Below are 14,973 nucleotides of genomic sequence, written 5' to 3'. Positions count from 1 at the left end.
GGGGTAGGGGTCTGGGGAGGTGGGGGTTGGGAGGGAAGTAAGAGGGGAGCTCTGGATTGTCCCACGGGTATAGTCTTTGGCTTGACTGGTGGTAGCAGGCTTGACTTAGTAGCGGTGGCCGTATTGGTGGTGGCTGTGGCTGGGAGCTCGGAGAGGTCTTCTGTTTGTTTGTTTGTTTTTTAGATTTATTTATTTATTTTATGTATATGACTACACTGTCATTGTCTTCAAGACACACCAGAAGAGGGCATCAGATCTCATTACAGGTGGTTGTGAGCCACCATGTGGTTGCTGGGATTTGAACTCAGGACCTCTGGAAGAGCAGTCAGTGCTCTTAACCGCTGAGCCATCTCTCCAGCCCCCCACACATACTTTTCATATAATATTTATCTGGTCATGATGCTTATCTATTCATTATTCTTTAAGATTCACATCTTTTATTTAAAAAGTGATGCAAAGTTTAAAATTCTCTTATTTTTAAAATATACGATGTGAAGCAGGAATCAGTGCTTAATTCTTTTTTAATTATTCTTGAAAAACATATCCCAATTAAAATATGCAAAGGAGTTCATATTTCATAGTCCAATATATAAAATTGTTATAAATCATTCACATATTTTTAGATCAGAGTCCTCTGTTGGTTTAAAAATTTCACAGCAAACTCCAGTCTTAGCAAGAATATACAGAAAATAATAGCCTATAGATCAAAATGATCAATTCAAAACAGTTATTAAGCATATCTTTTAAGGGATCTCACAAATGTTTATTGCATGAATTTGATGGAAGCATATTTAATCTAAGGTACATTTTATCTGTGGTAGTTGATACTGTCACCAATGTGAGAAGACTGGACATGAGGTTTACTGAAAAACCTCCATGATACAGGTTTTAACCTTGATTTAGACCAAGGGTTCACAAACACGTTGAATTAAAAAAACTCTACTCAGCTGCACTTTTATATAGAAATATAAAGTGGGGTCATCTGACAGTGGGACCAGAGACTGGGTCAATTATTTCAAAAGGTTATCAAGAACCATGGCTCCACAGAGAAGAGATGATAGACAGACAGACAGACAGACAGACAGATAGATAAAATATATGTTATATAGATATAATATATATCATATATAAATATAATATATATTTATACTATGAAAGTGAAGTTGGAGTGAAGAGACCTGGCACTCACCTCAAGAGTAATATATATCCAGGTATGCCACCTAGAGATAATGTATATGATGTGATGACTGAAATCACAAGGAAATACAGAAACATTTGGGAACATCCATTATCTTTCTGACACCTGCCCATCATGCCTGACCAGTTTCCTGATTTAGGGGCAGCAAATCCCACACAAGTGCAGTTAGAAAATATCTGTAACAGAGAGGAAAAAAATCCAGAAGTTAAATATTTATTATTTAAATATTTTATATAATATACATGTATTCCATGAGCAATGGGGAAATACTTTTTTTGCTGTATTAACATATATTAGAATAAAGTCAATTAGAGTATTTCATTATTCAAGTAATGACTTATCCTACAGGACATTTCTCAATAAATTGTAAAATATTCACATAAGCCTTTCTTCCTTCTCTCTCACTCCCACTCCCCCTTTTCTTTCTTTGGTAAAACACACATAAGTTGTATGTAGTGCTGGGTTCCATAGCTACAATTTCCTTTGTGTGCGTTGACCTTATTCACCCCTTCCCACCTCCCACCCCCATACTCTGGCCTCCCCATCCTTTCCAGTATTTTATGCTTTGACTTTGCAATGGTCAATTTGTGCTCAGCCCATTTTCCCTCTTACCAACCGATTGGCTTTCTACATAGGATGCAATAAATGTTTAAAACTGGTGGTCAGATTTGCTCACTGTTCTTAACTCTGTCATTAGTGTTCACTGCATACTTGTAAAAATCCAAAATCACTGTTGTGAATCACCCATTCTCTATCTATCTGTAGTCCTCAGATCCCGCTCTGATCTTATTAACCAGCACTCTTACTTCTTGCTCTGCTTTGGTTACACAAATGACTCCCACAATGGCAACTTTTCAGGTCTGTTTTGTCCTAGAAAACCCTTCACTGAACACAGCGAGCTCACCCATATCTCATAGTCTTGCTGCTCCTCAACTAGGAAGGTTTCCTCTTGCCTGGTTGGTTTTCCCTGTCTGCTCTGAGACTTCATTGAAGAGAACTTCCATGACCTCTCAGTGTAACCACACCCAAACCTCTGGCCTTTCATCCTAACTCAGTTCCTGCTACTGTATGAAGAGCTATTTATCTTTAAGATTCATTCTTCTACTAGGAAAGTAGGATCATCCCACCTTGTCACTAGTATACATACAGAGCATAAAATTGAATATATATATATTCAATATATATATATATATATACATATATATATATATATATATATAGAGAGAGAGAGAGAGAGGACTGAGAGAGAGAAGAGAGTTTTGTGTCAGGAGCCAACAAACTAATAACTAGCAGGTGATCTTCCTGAGATGAGTCTGTTTTGAATTAATAAATGAATTTTATTAATTTTATTAATTTTAAGATGGATTCCTGCTATTAATATATTTTCCTGTTTTTATTAAACATATATAACATTTACTAGGTATTAGCCCACCCTATTGACCAGATTTCTGCAGAACAGCTACTGTGTTCTTGTGATGGTATACAGACAAATAGATGACTTCTTAATCCTTAATGATGATCCTATAAGAATTCCTAAAATTATATCAGTATTTATTAAGATCCTTTATATTGGGACTGCTGTTAGGTCTTTTCTGATAGTCAAAACTGTAATGAGAACCCTGATAGCCTCTGTCACTTGTTAATTGCTTCTGCTACTTAGAGCACATTTCCAAAGGCTGAAAAACCATTAACTAAAGGTCGTAAAAGGAAACTATGATTTATTATAGGTGCCAGGACAAAAGATAAAATATTGACTAGGTTTATCTATACAAAACTTCACTAATAACTTAGTTATGGTTTTTAACTCCATGAATCTGTAGAACTGCAACAGATAATGAATGTTTAGCCAGATAATTACTCCTAATGGATATGCATGTAAACATACTCTGTTGTAAACTTCTTATTCGATTTACAATTTGAATTTACGTATAAACTTATAATGAACTCTTTACCATGTGATCATGTATTCTGAAAGATATGTAAGTGCTGAGGACAAAGAAAAGAGCACGAAATTTCCTTGTCCCATTTTGGATCATCATGATCATTCAGCTTTTTCTTAGAGAACGTTCACAGGAAACTTTTTATGACTTAGAGAAAAAAAAAGTGTCCTTTTTTCTTCCTGAGACTTCAACTAGCAGGCTAAGAGTTAGAGCTGAGCAATTGCTGCAGAGAGAGAACAAAGGCTACTTCACTCAATCCCCTGCTGTTAGGCTACTGGTGTTAATCACCTGAGCCAGCAGCTTTTAACCCCCAGAATAAGCAAGAAAGTTTTAGAACCTTTTAGAAGTTATCATTAGCATTCAGTATATTAGATAGCTAGAACATACTGAGCCCATCAGCATTTAAAGCCACACCAGAGTTCTACTCTGTGTCTCCAGGCCAAGAGGCTCCTGGCAGTTCCGACAAAATATTTTCAGTCCTAATCCATCCTATTTTATTGCTGTTAATTTGTTCCTTCATCTCACTGTCATCTGGGATGTCCTCAATGTATTTGGAAAAAGCGTTCATAACTAGCCAACAAGTATATTTAAATATATATGTGTTGTTCACTTTTTACAGAAGACAGCATTTGACCCGAGAAGTGCAAAGGTGTAATTAGAGGGGGTAGTCGGTGAATGTCAAGTCCATCACAGTTGGCCTCAGTTATGCACTGAATGTCCATCCTCAGTTCCCTCATTGAAGTATTAAGCTTCTCTGCAAACATATTTGGAGGTAAGACCCTTAGGAGGTCATTTAGGATACAGTCCTCAGGAACTAGTGCCCAACGAGAACAAACCACTTTAAGGGTTCCCATGTTTTGCTGGGGAAAAAACATGAAGGAGTGTTTTCCTGAAGCAGACACAAGTGAAAGGAAGTTTTGCTAAGGCAAGCACATGGAAGATATATGATAAAGGATTCTTTGATGATGACACGCATGTGTTGGTCCGCCTTACATTGTGTAGTTGGGCTCCAAAGAGAAACACACCAAAAAACTTCTGGTAGCATGCATCAGCTTCTTGCTGCTTCCTTGGACATGGGCTGATTGGCAGAGTGATGTCAGCTGGGACAGACTCATGTGCTGAGGCAAGACATGTGATGAGGAAAGACCCAAGAAGGACACATGATGTATGGAGGGAGTGTAAATAGGACTGAATAGATAGTGACAGAGGCTGGATAAACACAGAGACTGGGCAACAAATGCTACAGCTAGCTTTTTTTTTTTTTTTCTGATTAACCATTTCCTCCCTAGGGGCTCAAAACAGGAATTCTTCACCCCAATTCAAATGAACAAACGTGTGTGTGTGTGTGTGTGTGTGTGTGTGTGTGTGTGTGTGTGTGTGTGAGACTATTGCCCCAATCCCTTAAGTTAAGTTGGGGGAGTGATTTTGGTCACTTGATGGGTTATGGTTGTTATCCGGTTTAAACAGGAAGCATACCCCATAGTATTAGGTGCTAAGTTTCCATTTGATTGGATTTGTGGGGAAGATTAGATAATGAGGATGGTTAATCAGTAGGCTAATTCTTGGTTAAGCTCAAAATATGATGATATTCTTGGGGGATGGTAATGAGTGGAAGAAAGGGCTAGGCAGAGGACGTTGCCTCTGAGGAGCACCCTGGAAAGACATAGCCTGCCTTCCAATTCTCCTCCCATTTCAGTTCACTGTGTGGTTAATGGCTTCTGGTACATGGGCCACTGCAATGTAAACCACAGAATCACAGGCCCAGACACAGCAAACCTAATGGCCATGGCCAAAGACACTGAAAAGCTAAGCTGGAATGACGTTTTCCTCTTTTTCAATGCTTCCTCTCAGGTAAATGTGAGAGTGACAAAAAGCTGACCACAACGAACACCTTGTCCTTCCCTTCTGCCCTCTGTCCTGGAGAACATCAGCAAAACAGGTAGCCAGCCTTCACCACACACTGGATCCACTTGCACCTTCAGTTGAACTTTATTTCTGTAACAATGAGGAATGAATGCTTACAGTGTAAGCCGTTCATCTCAAGAACACATCGGATTACACCTGAACAGACTGGGTAAACTTCCTACCTAGAGTTCTGCTCCCTCCACTCTAAAGAAGCTCGGCAGCCCAGACCGTCTACTCCTCATGACCAAGCACTGCCTCAGAAGCATCAACTTCTCTGGGATCAGTTCCTAGGCTTCTGAATCCCTATCTCTAGAGACACGCCCCTTAACCTCCTATTTTTGCTGTGAGTAAAACCTTCTATGTCTACTGGCTTTGAACTTCAGCTCAGCAGACACCAATCATAAAGCAGACTTTAAAAATGATATGTTCTGATGCTTTGGACTTTCTTATTCTTGGTTAATACTTTTTACAATAAAATGGGAGTTACAGATTAAACGATTATGAAAGTTGCTCTACCTGTTTCCCTGACTAACTCTTTCAATTGCAGATCCATAAGAATAATTTAAATTCTCTATATTTATACATGAGGTCAGAACCGCAGTTTCCACCTGGGTGACCTCCTGAGTCCCAAATGGAGCTACATGGGACTACCTGGTAGTCAGTTCACAAGCAGGCATGTTAGAAGGTATTTCTTACAATGTTCTTTCCACTCCGGCTGGAGGATTGACAGCCAGCAAGACAAGCCGACGCATAGGTAATCCCATTGTCCCCACACATGGGCTCCCATTTTGAGTCTGAACATTTGCATCTTGAGTTGCAATCTGAAAAGAGAGCTCGTTCATGATAAGAGACAGGTTTGGTTCTGAAAAGAAATGCAACAGTATAAAATATTATGTCTTAGCAAGCCAGATCGTAACTTAAAAAGTATCAATGCTCTTGAGTCATACAAATGCTATGATATTGGCAATCAAGTTTGTTTTTTTGAAAATACAATTGGTGTGTTAAAGACCTCAGCATCCAAGTGTTAAAAATGAGCCAACTGTTAAATGTCTTTCCCTTAAATGGTACCTTGGGTTTACCCATTCTAATAACATCCATGGCTTAGCATAAAGATTTCATTAAAGTCTCTTGCTTATAGGTTCCTTTAATGAATTTTTGGACAGAGATGGGTCTGTCCATGCTTAAAAGACAGAAAAGTGTATTTCTAGGTCAATTTATGGTATTATACATGCTGTCTTTCGTAATTGTGTTGACATCAGTATGATGGGCGTTGCTTGCAGTAATAAATGAAAGCAGCTAAAAGTAAACATTTTTCTTACATCCATTGTGACCACATAGCTACTGACACACGTCTTTCCAGTAATGCACCATGAGTCTTTTGTCTCCATATTCTCCCCATGTGCATCCTACGTCATCTTTGCTCATACAGTTTCACATTATTCAGTGAGTTACCAATTCATTTAACCACAAATATTTATTGGACCCTTCTAAAGTCCTACCGTTATGAGGATGGAAAATGTTTATGAATATTAATAAACAATTTTTATTCCCCAAGTGTTGGCTTTTTTTTATTTTTTTTCCTTTTTATCTGGTCTCTCCACAGGGTACTCACCTATGGCTGTGTTATTTGGATTTTATGTTAAGTGTTATGCCCATAGAGCTCTCATAATTCGGTTTTCTTTCTCATTTTTTTCTGTTAATCTCTCACTTTGCTGAATTTTGTTTTAAGCAGACATTTTGGAGACTGAAATTAATAAACAGTATACTGAAATGTATACTTGGCGGAGGCCAGATCAGTTTCTATATTTATTCCTACAATTCCGGAGCCAAATAAACTTGACACATAGTAGAGCATGAAATGTGACCTACAGGAACTGAATCAGGATCTTGCTATGTAGCCTAGGTGAGGCTTGAACTCTCAGACCACCTGCTTAAGCTTCCCTAGTGCTAGTATTGAAATCATGTCCTACCCCATTCATCCAAAGGTGCTATTTAGAGAAAGAAGTGGTGCTGTGTGCCCTTACTTCTAGGATTTCCTATATTATTGTAAGAAGAATTTCTTAACTTAGTCCATACAATTGGGCTCTGTGGATTGGACCATCTCAAGGATCACCCCAAACAAAACAAAAAGGCATTTGACTAGGTCTCAAGGATGCCTGCTGGGAGGAGCATTTAATCTCCTCTTCCATGAAGTATTGACTGCTGGATCAGATGATTGGTTTCATCTGTAATTAATGCTTTTGAAAGCACAACATCAAGCTCCTAGAGGTTCTGTGAGGCCAAGGTCCCAGGTGATTGGACCTCCAATGAAACTTGGCATGATGGAGGCCACCCATTCCCTTGCATATCAGGAAATCCAGGTTAGAGAAGGAACTTGATAGAACTCTCACCATTTGTCATTGACAAACTGGGGAGTGAATCCTTCCCAGACCCTTGCATCCAGATTCTTGTTCTCGTATCAGCATTATGCTCCTAACTGTAGAAGAAATATTCCCCCAGTTGTCATATCTCAAGCTTATCAATAGAGAGCCTCTCTGGTGTCTAGAATCAAAATAACCTTTACAAACAAAGCAATCAATCCCTGGGGAACATTTTGCATTCAGATTAATTATTTTACATTACTGAGAATATGTTTACTTTGCCAACTAGGGCAGACTTTAATTATAGACACACGTCTCATGGGAGATTTGTTTGACAGTAGGGTTGTGGCTTAAATTTTTAATCATAAGAAGAGTTTCAGAAAACACATCAGAGTGTGTGATGGGACTTGTCTTTTGGAGAGCTGCACTGAGAGGACAGGGGCTCCCTAGTGGTGTTGCCTGTCTTCGGCTGCTTTCAATGGCATAGCTGTTCTCAGAGGTTAACTCTTTGCCATTGTGGGGGATGCAGTAAAAGTGCGGAAGGCCGTTTTGAAAGAGGAGTTCAGAATGTACCAAATAGTGACAGCATGATTGTAATTCAGCTTCAGTCCCTCAAGGTGACTCACTGCTGAAGAGGCTAGTACTGAATGGATACATTACTTTTTATTTCTCTAAAATATTTCATTATTTTATCCTGGAAGTGCTCATAATATGAACCTCAAAAATCTACAGCTGTTGTCTATGTATTTCCTTTTGCCTTAGAAACAGTATGATGTAGAAAGATCTAAACTTTGAGTCCTGCCTGTGCTCAAGGTCAAGATCTGCCTTTGATACATGCCAAGTTTGGGAAGCAAACAGACATTTAAAAACTCACTCTGTTCAATGAAAGTTAGCAGAACTAACTTGTATAGGACTATAAATGACATGCATTAGCAAATTAAAGTTATGATCTTTTATGAATTAAAAATACAAATGATTCCACTATGCTGGTCTATATACTGAATATGAAAGGCACAGTCAAAAATGACACAAGGTTTCTATTCTCTGCAGAATCTTCTAGCAATTCATAGTTACCATTGACATTTCTCACAGTCATTGCTGACCACAACAGACTCTTCAGCCTCACAACCCTAGTAGTCACACTTTTTTTTTTAAACTTTGTATTCATTTTGGATGAGAAAAATTATAGTGTGTGCTTAGTTAAAAGGAGAAGAAACTATATGGGTGAAAAAAATGGAGGCTAGAATGTAGAGACAGGTAGAGTAACAGGAAATGGGAAGCTTTAGAGAGCAAGAGGCAGGTGAGGAACTACAGAAAAGAGGAGAGAGTCAGAAAATGTAAAATGTCCCCTATAAACTTATGTACTTGAATACTTGGCTCTACCACTAGGTGGAGGTCTTTCCGAAAGCTGTGACCACTTTGGGAGGTGGGTCTGTACCTCAATGGGTCAGAAGGCCTTGAGATTTGGAGCTCAGTCTTCCTTGCTGACCCATCACAGCCTCCTGTCTGTTGATATTTGAGCAAGCATTTTCCACCTACCCACAAAGACATGGGATTGTCTGCTGCTATGCTGTCCCTCCATAATGGACTGTAAGCCCAAATAAACACCTCCATTTTTAAAGTGCTTTTCCTCAGGCACTTGGTCACAAGGATTGAAAACAGGAAAGCAATGAATACAAGAAGATCTGCCGAGTGTGCCTTTCTGCCTCTGTAGGGCTTCAAGCTATCTGGAAGATTTAATCTAGAACTTCTCTGACTCATGGTAGAGGTTCAGTGACATCTATAGATGAACAGTGCAGGCATAGCTAAAAGGATGCAGATCCTTCCAGTAGAGTTATGATAGGAAGAACTCTTAAATGGAATGATGAAATATGTCCTGCAAGATCCGTTAACAAAGAAACTAGAAAATGGTATAATCAAATCACTGATCACATACATACATGGTAGCATAGGAATGAGACCAACACAGGAAATATAAATTAGCCATGCTCTCTGAACTCAGTACATGATGAACAGCTAAAGACAGCTGTAATGAGATAGCATTTTCCTCAGACCATTGCAGTGATTTTAACACAGTTAAGACTAGGAAGAATGTTCCAGAGACCAATCCAGTTAATTAGTAGTCAAGAGGGGGAAAGGGGGGGGAACTCCTTCAGGCTATTTTAGACAAATACTAACCACTTTCATGTATATGACGTTATTTAGGTCTTTTATAATCTTAATATGTAATTATTATTTTTTTAGTTAAGAAAGTTAAAGCCAGATTGGTTCATCCCATTAACCGCCACTTCACTAAGAGCTCAAGGTCAGTATTTCCATGATTATATTGTCTCATCTGTCAGGATAATTTTCTAATGTAAGATGCAGATTTAGCAATTTTTATACTTGTTTAAGACAATCAAATTCTAATTTGTAGGAAGCAGCAAATTTGAGTGACAACAGATTCTGAATTTTAGGTTGTGTCAGTTCTTTCATTAAAAATACCTTCCTATAATTATGAGACTTTAAACACTAACATAACCTTATTGGAGAACTCTATTGACAGTTGAATTAAATAATTCTATCTCCTCAAATAATGTCACGAAGGAACATACCCTTGGTAGGAGACAGTTAGTCCGGCCACACTGGAATTTTCACATCCCAGTGCAAACAGAGAGAGGAAGAGGAGGTAGCCAAAGACAGATGATCCCAAGTAGAGTTTTGTAGCTTCACAAATACCCAGCCTGAATTTTTTCATAACTATTCCCCCAGAGAATATTCCAAGGGCCACTGCAGGAATATTGATGAGACCTGCAGAATAAAAAAAACATGTCACTCGGTAACTGTTTATTTGAAATCTCTGAGCATCACACATGTGGCCCTAGTGATTGCTAAAACACATCAACGGTTCTGGTGTATCAAACTGTGCTATTCTTTTAATTTATGAAACTATTCAGTTTCTATTATTGGTCAACCTATACTAAGGGTTTGTGATGAGCATCAAGGTCATGGGTTGACCATAGCACAAGTATAGACTTAGAGTCTCACTTTCTCCATGACAGAATGAATGACACAAGGACAACTCTACCAATGCTAAATGCGTCAATGAGGTGATCTCTTTTCTCATAGATGCCCAGAGCTAACACTGTCAATCACATGGCAGTGGGGTGGAGATTAGTGTTCTTCAATACGATCCATAGAATGATACTCACAGAGAATGAAGGAAATGAGTCTGTTCATTTGTTTTATGTTTCGCTTTTCATTTTCTGGCTCAACTAAAATCTGATTTTGTTGACCCAGCTCCCTGGGCTCTTGCTTTGCTGGTCACCTTACAGCTACAGTGGTGCATGTTAGCATTTGAGCACCAGATGCTAGGTGAAGCATTTGGCACGCAATTCATCGCATTTAGCTTTCAGCACAATCTTAAGGGTAGGCATATTAATATCCTCTATTTATAGAGCAATTTCCTCATGACTTTGGCTAGTAATTAGTAAACCTTAATTCAAATGTGGGGAAGCTCATGTCCAATCCCCTGCCGTCCATCACTAGGTTCTATTAGTTACATCTTTTTTAAGGAATTAGGGGATGGAATCCTAGACACAGAGTTAGGCAACCTTACTAGTCATCAGGTCAGCATGGTTTAAAACCTGCAGAGGGAGTGGTTCCACTAGGTGATAGAGATTGCACAGAGACCCAAGTGCCTGAGTTTACATAACATCAGTTCAGCTACTTAACAGCTATACAACTGTAAGGCATTTTCTAAATGTCTCCAAACCTGCTCACTCTCTTATAATAACTATCCATGACTGCCTGGATACCCCTTATTTAAATACTTGGGACTAATGTGGTTTTGAATTTTGGAAAACTTTAGAGAATACATACAAAACACAATGTCCTGGAGATGAGACCCAGGTCTTGACAAAAATTTAATTTCACAGATCATATACATAACACAATAACACAGTCTGCGGGTAATTTTATACAATCTCTTAAGTGTGTCTTTATTCTGAATGAGTGCAATCACTCAAGGTCAGGTGCAGACTTTCCCACATGTGGTCTCATACTGTCATTTTCTATATTTGATTTGAGATGTTGGCTATGAAGTGGTGTTGATGTGGTGGAAGGATGCTATTCATGATTGGCTCGTAGCACAAAAATTTAACACATAAACATTCAAGTCATTCCTAGCAGATTGGCAAAGATGAAAACAATGTAGGGGGTGTGTATCTTCTGTATTAGAGAAAGACCAGGCCTGTGCTAAAAGCTTAAGATTCAACTATGCAGGAGGCAGGTACAGGAAGGTTATGAGGCCTGAGGAGGTTATAAAGACATTGAAGTGTCTGTGTTCAACTCCTACACACCATAAAAACAAAAACAAATGGATGAAGATTCCATCCCTTCTCTATACTTTCTTTCATTTTATAATTTACACACTTGATCTTCCAAGTAATCTGCATAGAATCAAAGGGGCCATCTTTCTCCTTTACTCTTAAATTATCTTCTGTAAAATGTATCCATCAACTGCCAATAGATGAAAGAACATTCAGTCTATCTTTTTTATTTGACTATAGGTTGTAAGTATCGATATTAAAGCTGACCTATTAGAAATCAGCCCAGGGTAGAGTCTAGGTTTTGGAAACAGGCTCGCCTTCCCGGGGCATGATTGTGAAGTTAATAAAATGGAATAGAGGAGTTGCTACGTTTGCTCTCAAGCTAAATAGAGATTTGGGGATGTGACTAGTGAATGAGTGAAGCATCCTGGGACTTTGAAGGAATTACAATGTCTATTACTAGAAGACAGATAGTTGCCATTTTATAAACAAAGACAAGTGGTTGCCATTTTGTAAACAGAGAACAGATGTTACTTGTAATGTAACAGATCTGGCTACTTGTGACCCAAGTTGATGCTAACAGTATGTGATTTTAAAATTTTTCTAATTTAAACGTTTTTCTAAATGTGGAGGTGTAGTTCTCTCTCTCTCTCTCTCTCTCTCTCTCTCTCTCTCTCTCTCTCTCTCTTTCTCTCTCTTCCTTCCTTCCCTCCTCCCTCCCTGCCTCTCTCCATCCTTCCATTCTCCATCCTGGAAGTCAGCTTTGCTATGGATTAGGTATCTATTGTCAGTCATTGTGGGGATGTGAAGAGAAGCACTATCCACAGACTCGGGCATTTGAATATTAGGTCTCCAGTTGGTGGTGCTGTTTAGAGAAGTTTTAAGTATGGCCTTGCTGGAGGAAGTACTTCACTATTCACAGGCTGTGAGAGTTTAAAGCTTTATTTCGGTTCTGGTTCTCTCTGTGTTTTGTGCTCACACTTGAAGATGTGAGCTCTCAGCTTCCTGTTCCTGCCACCATCCCTGCCACCCGCTGCCATGCTTCTCCTCAGCTATGATAGACTCACCCCTCTGGGACCATAAACCAAACTAAACTCTCTCTTCTTTAAGTTACCTTTGACCATGCTGTTGTATAACAATAACAGGAAAATAAGCAACACAGCCCCTGTTTTTATACACACATACAACAAATAAATAAGACATTGTGCATTGAGAGTGTTGAGAAATTCCCATTTATCAGTCTTCTGGTCATGACAAGACCTTGTACTCATGAACTCACAGCTGCCACCTCTTCCTGCATAAGAGAATAGCCAAAATGCCAGTATGAAAGATTCAGGAGAGCCACCCCAATAGAGGAGCTATTGACGGTTGATGAATGCTGGGCAAGGGACAGTCAGTTGCCCTTAAGAGTGTGGCTGCTGTGGGTGGACCATGCTTCAGTGGATGGTACTGACACATGGGCATATGGGCAGTACATATTGGACTCAGTGGAGTGTATATAAATTCACACAAACACACAGTACACATCTATCTATATCATATATATATTTCTATATCATATATATTGTTCTATATATTATATATATTTCTGCATCATAATATATTGTTCTATATTTTTATGTATCATATATGACATATATTTCTATATCATATATATCATTTTATATCATTTCTGTATCATATACTATATATATATATATATATACACACACACACACGCATATATTTATCATGTGTTGGGAGGGAATAGGGATGGAAAGTGAGGCTAGGGAACGTTACAAGCAAGAGTTCAGTTGTCTATGATCAAAATACACAAACATACTACATGCATATATTAAAGTCTCAAAGAGCAGTATAGGCTTCTGTGAACACCAGAGCTAGCAATGCAACAATCTGGGGAAGGAACAAAGTCATTCAGTTCAACACAACTCAGTGGCTAATGCTCCTTCACATTTAGAGGTCTGATCCTCAGTAGTTTATTTTAGGCATATTTAAGCACAGTGCGATTCAGTGAAAAGTATCCTGGCTATAATGAACTCAATCCCATGTGTACAACAAAGCTTAAGGTGTAGCTACATCAAAAATCTTTGTAAAGTACATGTGACATCTTCCATAACAATGGGCTCTATAGATTAACTGAGAAAAGTAAGCTCATGGTAAGAGTGGGGCAAGCATCCAGTGTAGTCTCAGCCACACAGCTAGGTTACTAACCACTTCCTAGTCTTCTAGGCAGAAAGTGAGTTATACATCTCCTTTTGAGAAGACAACCATGTATGATTAGTGTTCCTGGTACCCCTTTTGCTTATCCGTGTACACAAGAACTTCTGTGCATCCCACAAAGAACTAGTACAATTTTTGTTTTGAAAATATCCCAGGGGACTTCCGTCGGGCCCATACCTGCTGCAAGTGCAGATGCCTCTCCCCACTGAGCCGTGTCTTCAGCCCTAGTTTTCTATTATGAACATCTCCCTCTAAATAATGTTCTTAATTGTACTTTATTAAAAACAGGTTTCCATTGGAAATTTTAAAAAGTATCATTCATGACTCCAGTATGGGAGATCAAGTGTCCAGATGCAATATTGTATGAACTTGAATAATGAAGAACACCCACATCTTCAAAGACATGGGCTTTCAAGCAAATTTATGGGAAGGGATTCGGGGTTTTTGCTTTATTCTGATTGAACCTTGTCTTTCATATTATCCAAAAATATGATTACAAATGGATTGTTCCAATATGTGAAAACTGAAAGAATTAAATGTTAACAATAGAAGTATTAGGAAAACATTTCAGTGATTTGGGGGCTTAATATACAGTTATCCAAACAGAATCAAAGTGGCACAAGAAAGAAAGAGACTAAAAGTTAGGCTTACTTAAAAAGCTGACGACAAGCATTATCAAAATCAAAAGGTCTTATTGACACATATGTGTGGAGGAGCTAGGGGAATAGAGGGAAGGAAAACTACATTCAGATTGCATTGTATGAGAAAAGCATCTATGTTTAAGAAAAAGGAAAAGTTAAAAGGCAAGGTAACGTATATGAGAAATGCTTGCAATATTCGGTGAAGAACTGATGTCAAAAAAAACCATGCAGAGGCCGGAAATTACCAATGAGAGCAAAATGAGTACATAATGTAGGAAAACGACTTGAACAGAGTTAGCAGAAGAGACAATTGAAGTGACCAGTGAACCTATGCATACAGACTCAACATAAATGGTCACAGGCGAATGACATGCCACTACTGTGAGAAGTCACGATGAC

The 14,973-nt window shown here is 38.6% G+C and overlaps 1 protein-coding gene and 1 long non-coding RNA gene across 3 annotated transcripts in view; one reads left to right on the top strand and one right to left on the bottom strand.

The window, feature by feature from the left end:
* Slco1c1 (solute carrier organic anion transporter family, member 1c1) overlaps nt 1-14,973 on the bottom strand; it is a 46,666-nt gene that overhangs the window by 6,879 nt on the left and 24,814 nt on the right. For both annotated transcript variants that reach the window (XM_039108471.2, NM_053441.1), the window contains 3 exon segments: nt 9,998-10,193; nt 5,740-5,905; nt 1,190-1,374 (listed from right to left, as the gene is read on the bottom strand). In XM_039108471.2, the coding sequence (XP_038964399.1) occupies nt 1,190-1,374; nt 5,740-5,905; nt 9,998-10,193 (547 nt within the window).
* Nucleotides 3,710-5,901, top strand: LOC134486861 (uncharacterized). Its single transcript, XR_010066306.1, has 2 exons — nt 3,710-3,910; nt 4,990-5,901. It is a non-coding gene; the product is annotated as an uncharacterized LOC134486861 (long non-coding RNA).

The sequence above is a fragment of the Rattus norvegicus genome, chromosome 4 (assembly GCF_036323735.1).
Source record: "Rattus norvegicus strain BN/NHsdMcwi chromosome 4, GRCr8, whole genome shotgun sequence".
NCBI lineage: Eukaryota > Metazoa > Chordata > Mammalia > Rodentia > Muridae > Rattus > Rattus norvegicus.
Note: the sequence above shows the minus strand (reverse complement) of the source record. Positions and strands in the feature narration are given on the sequence as shown.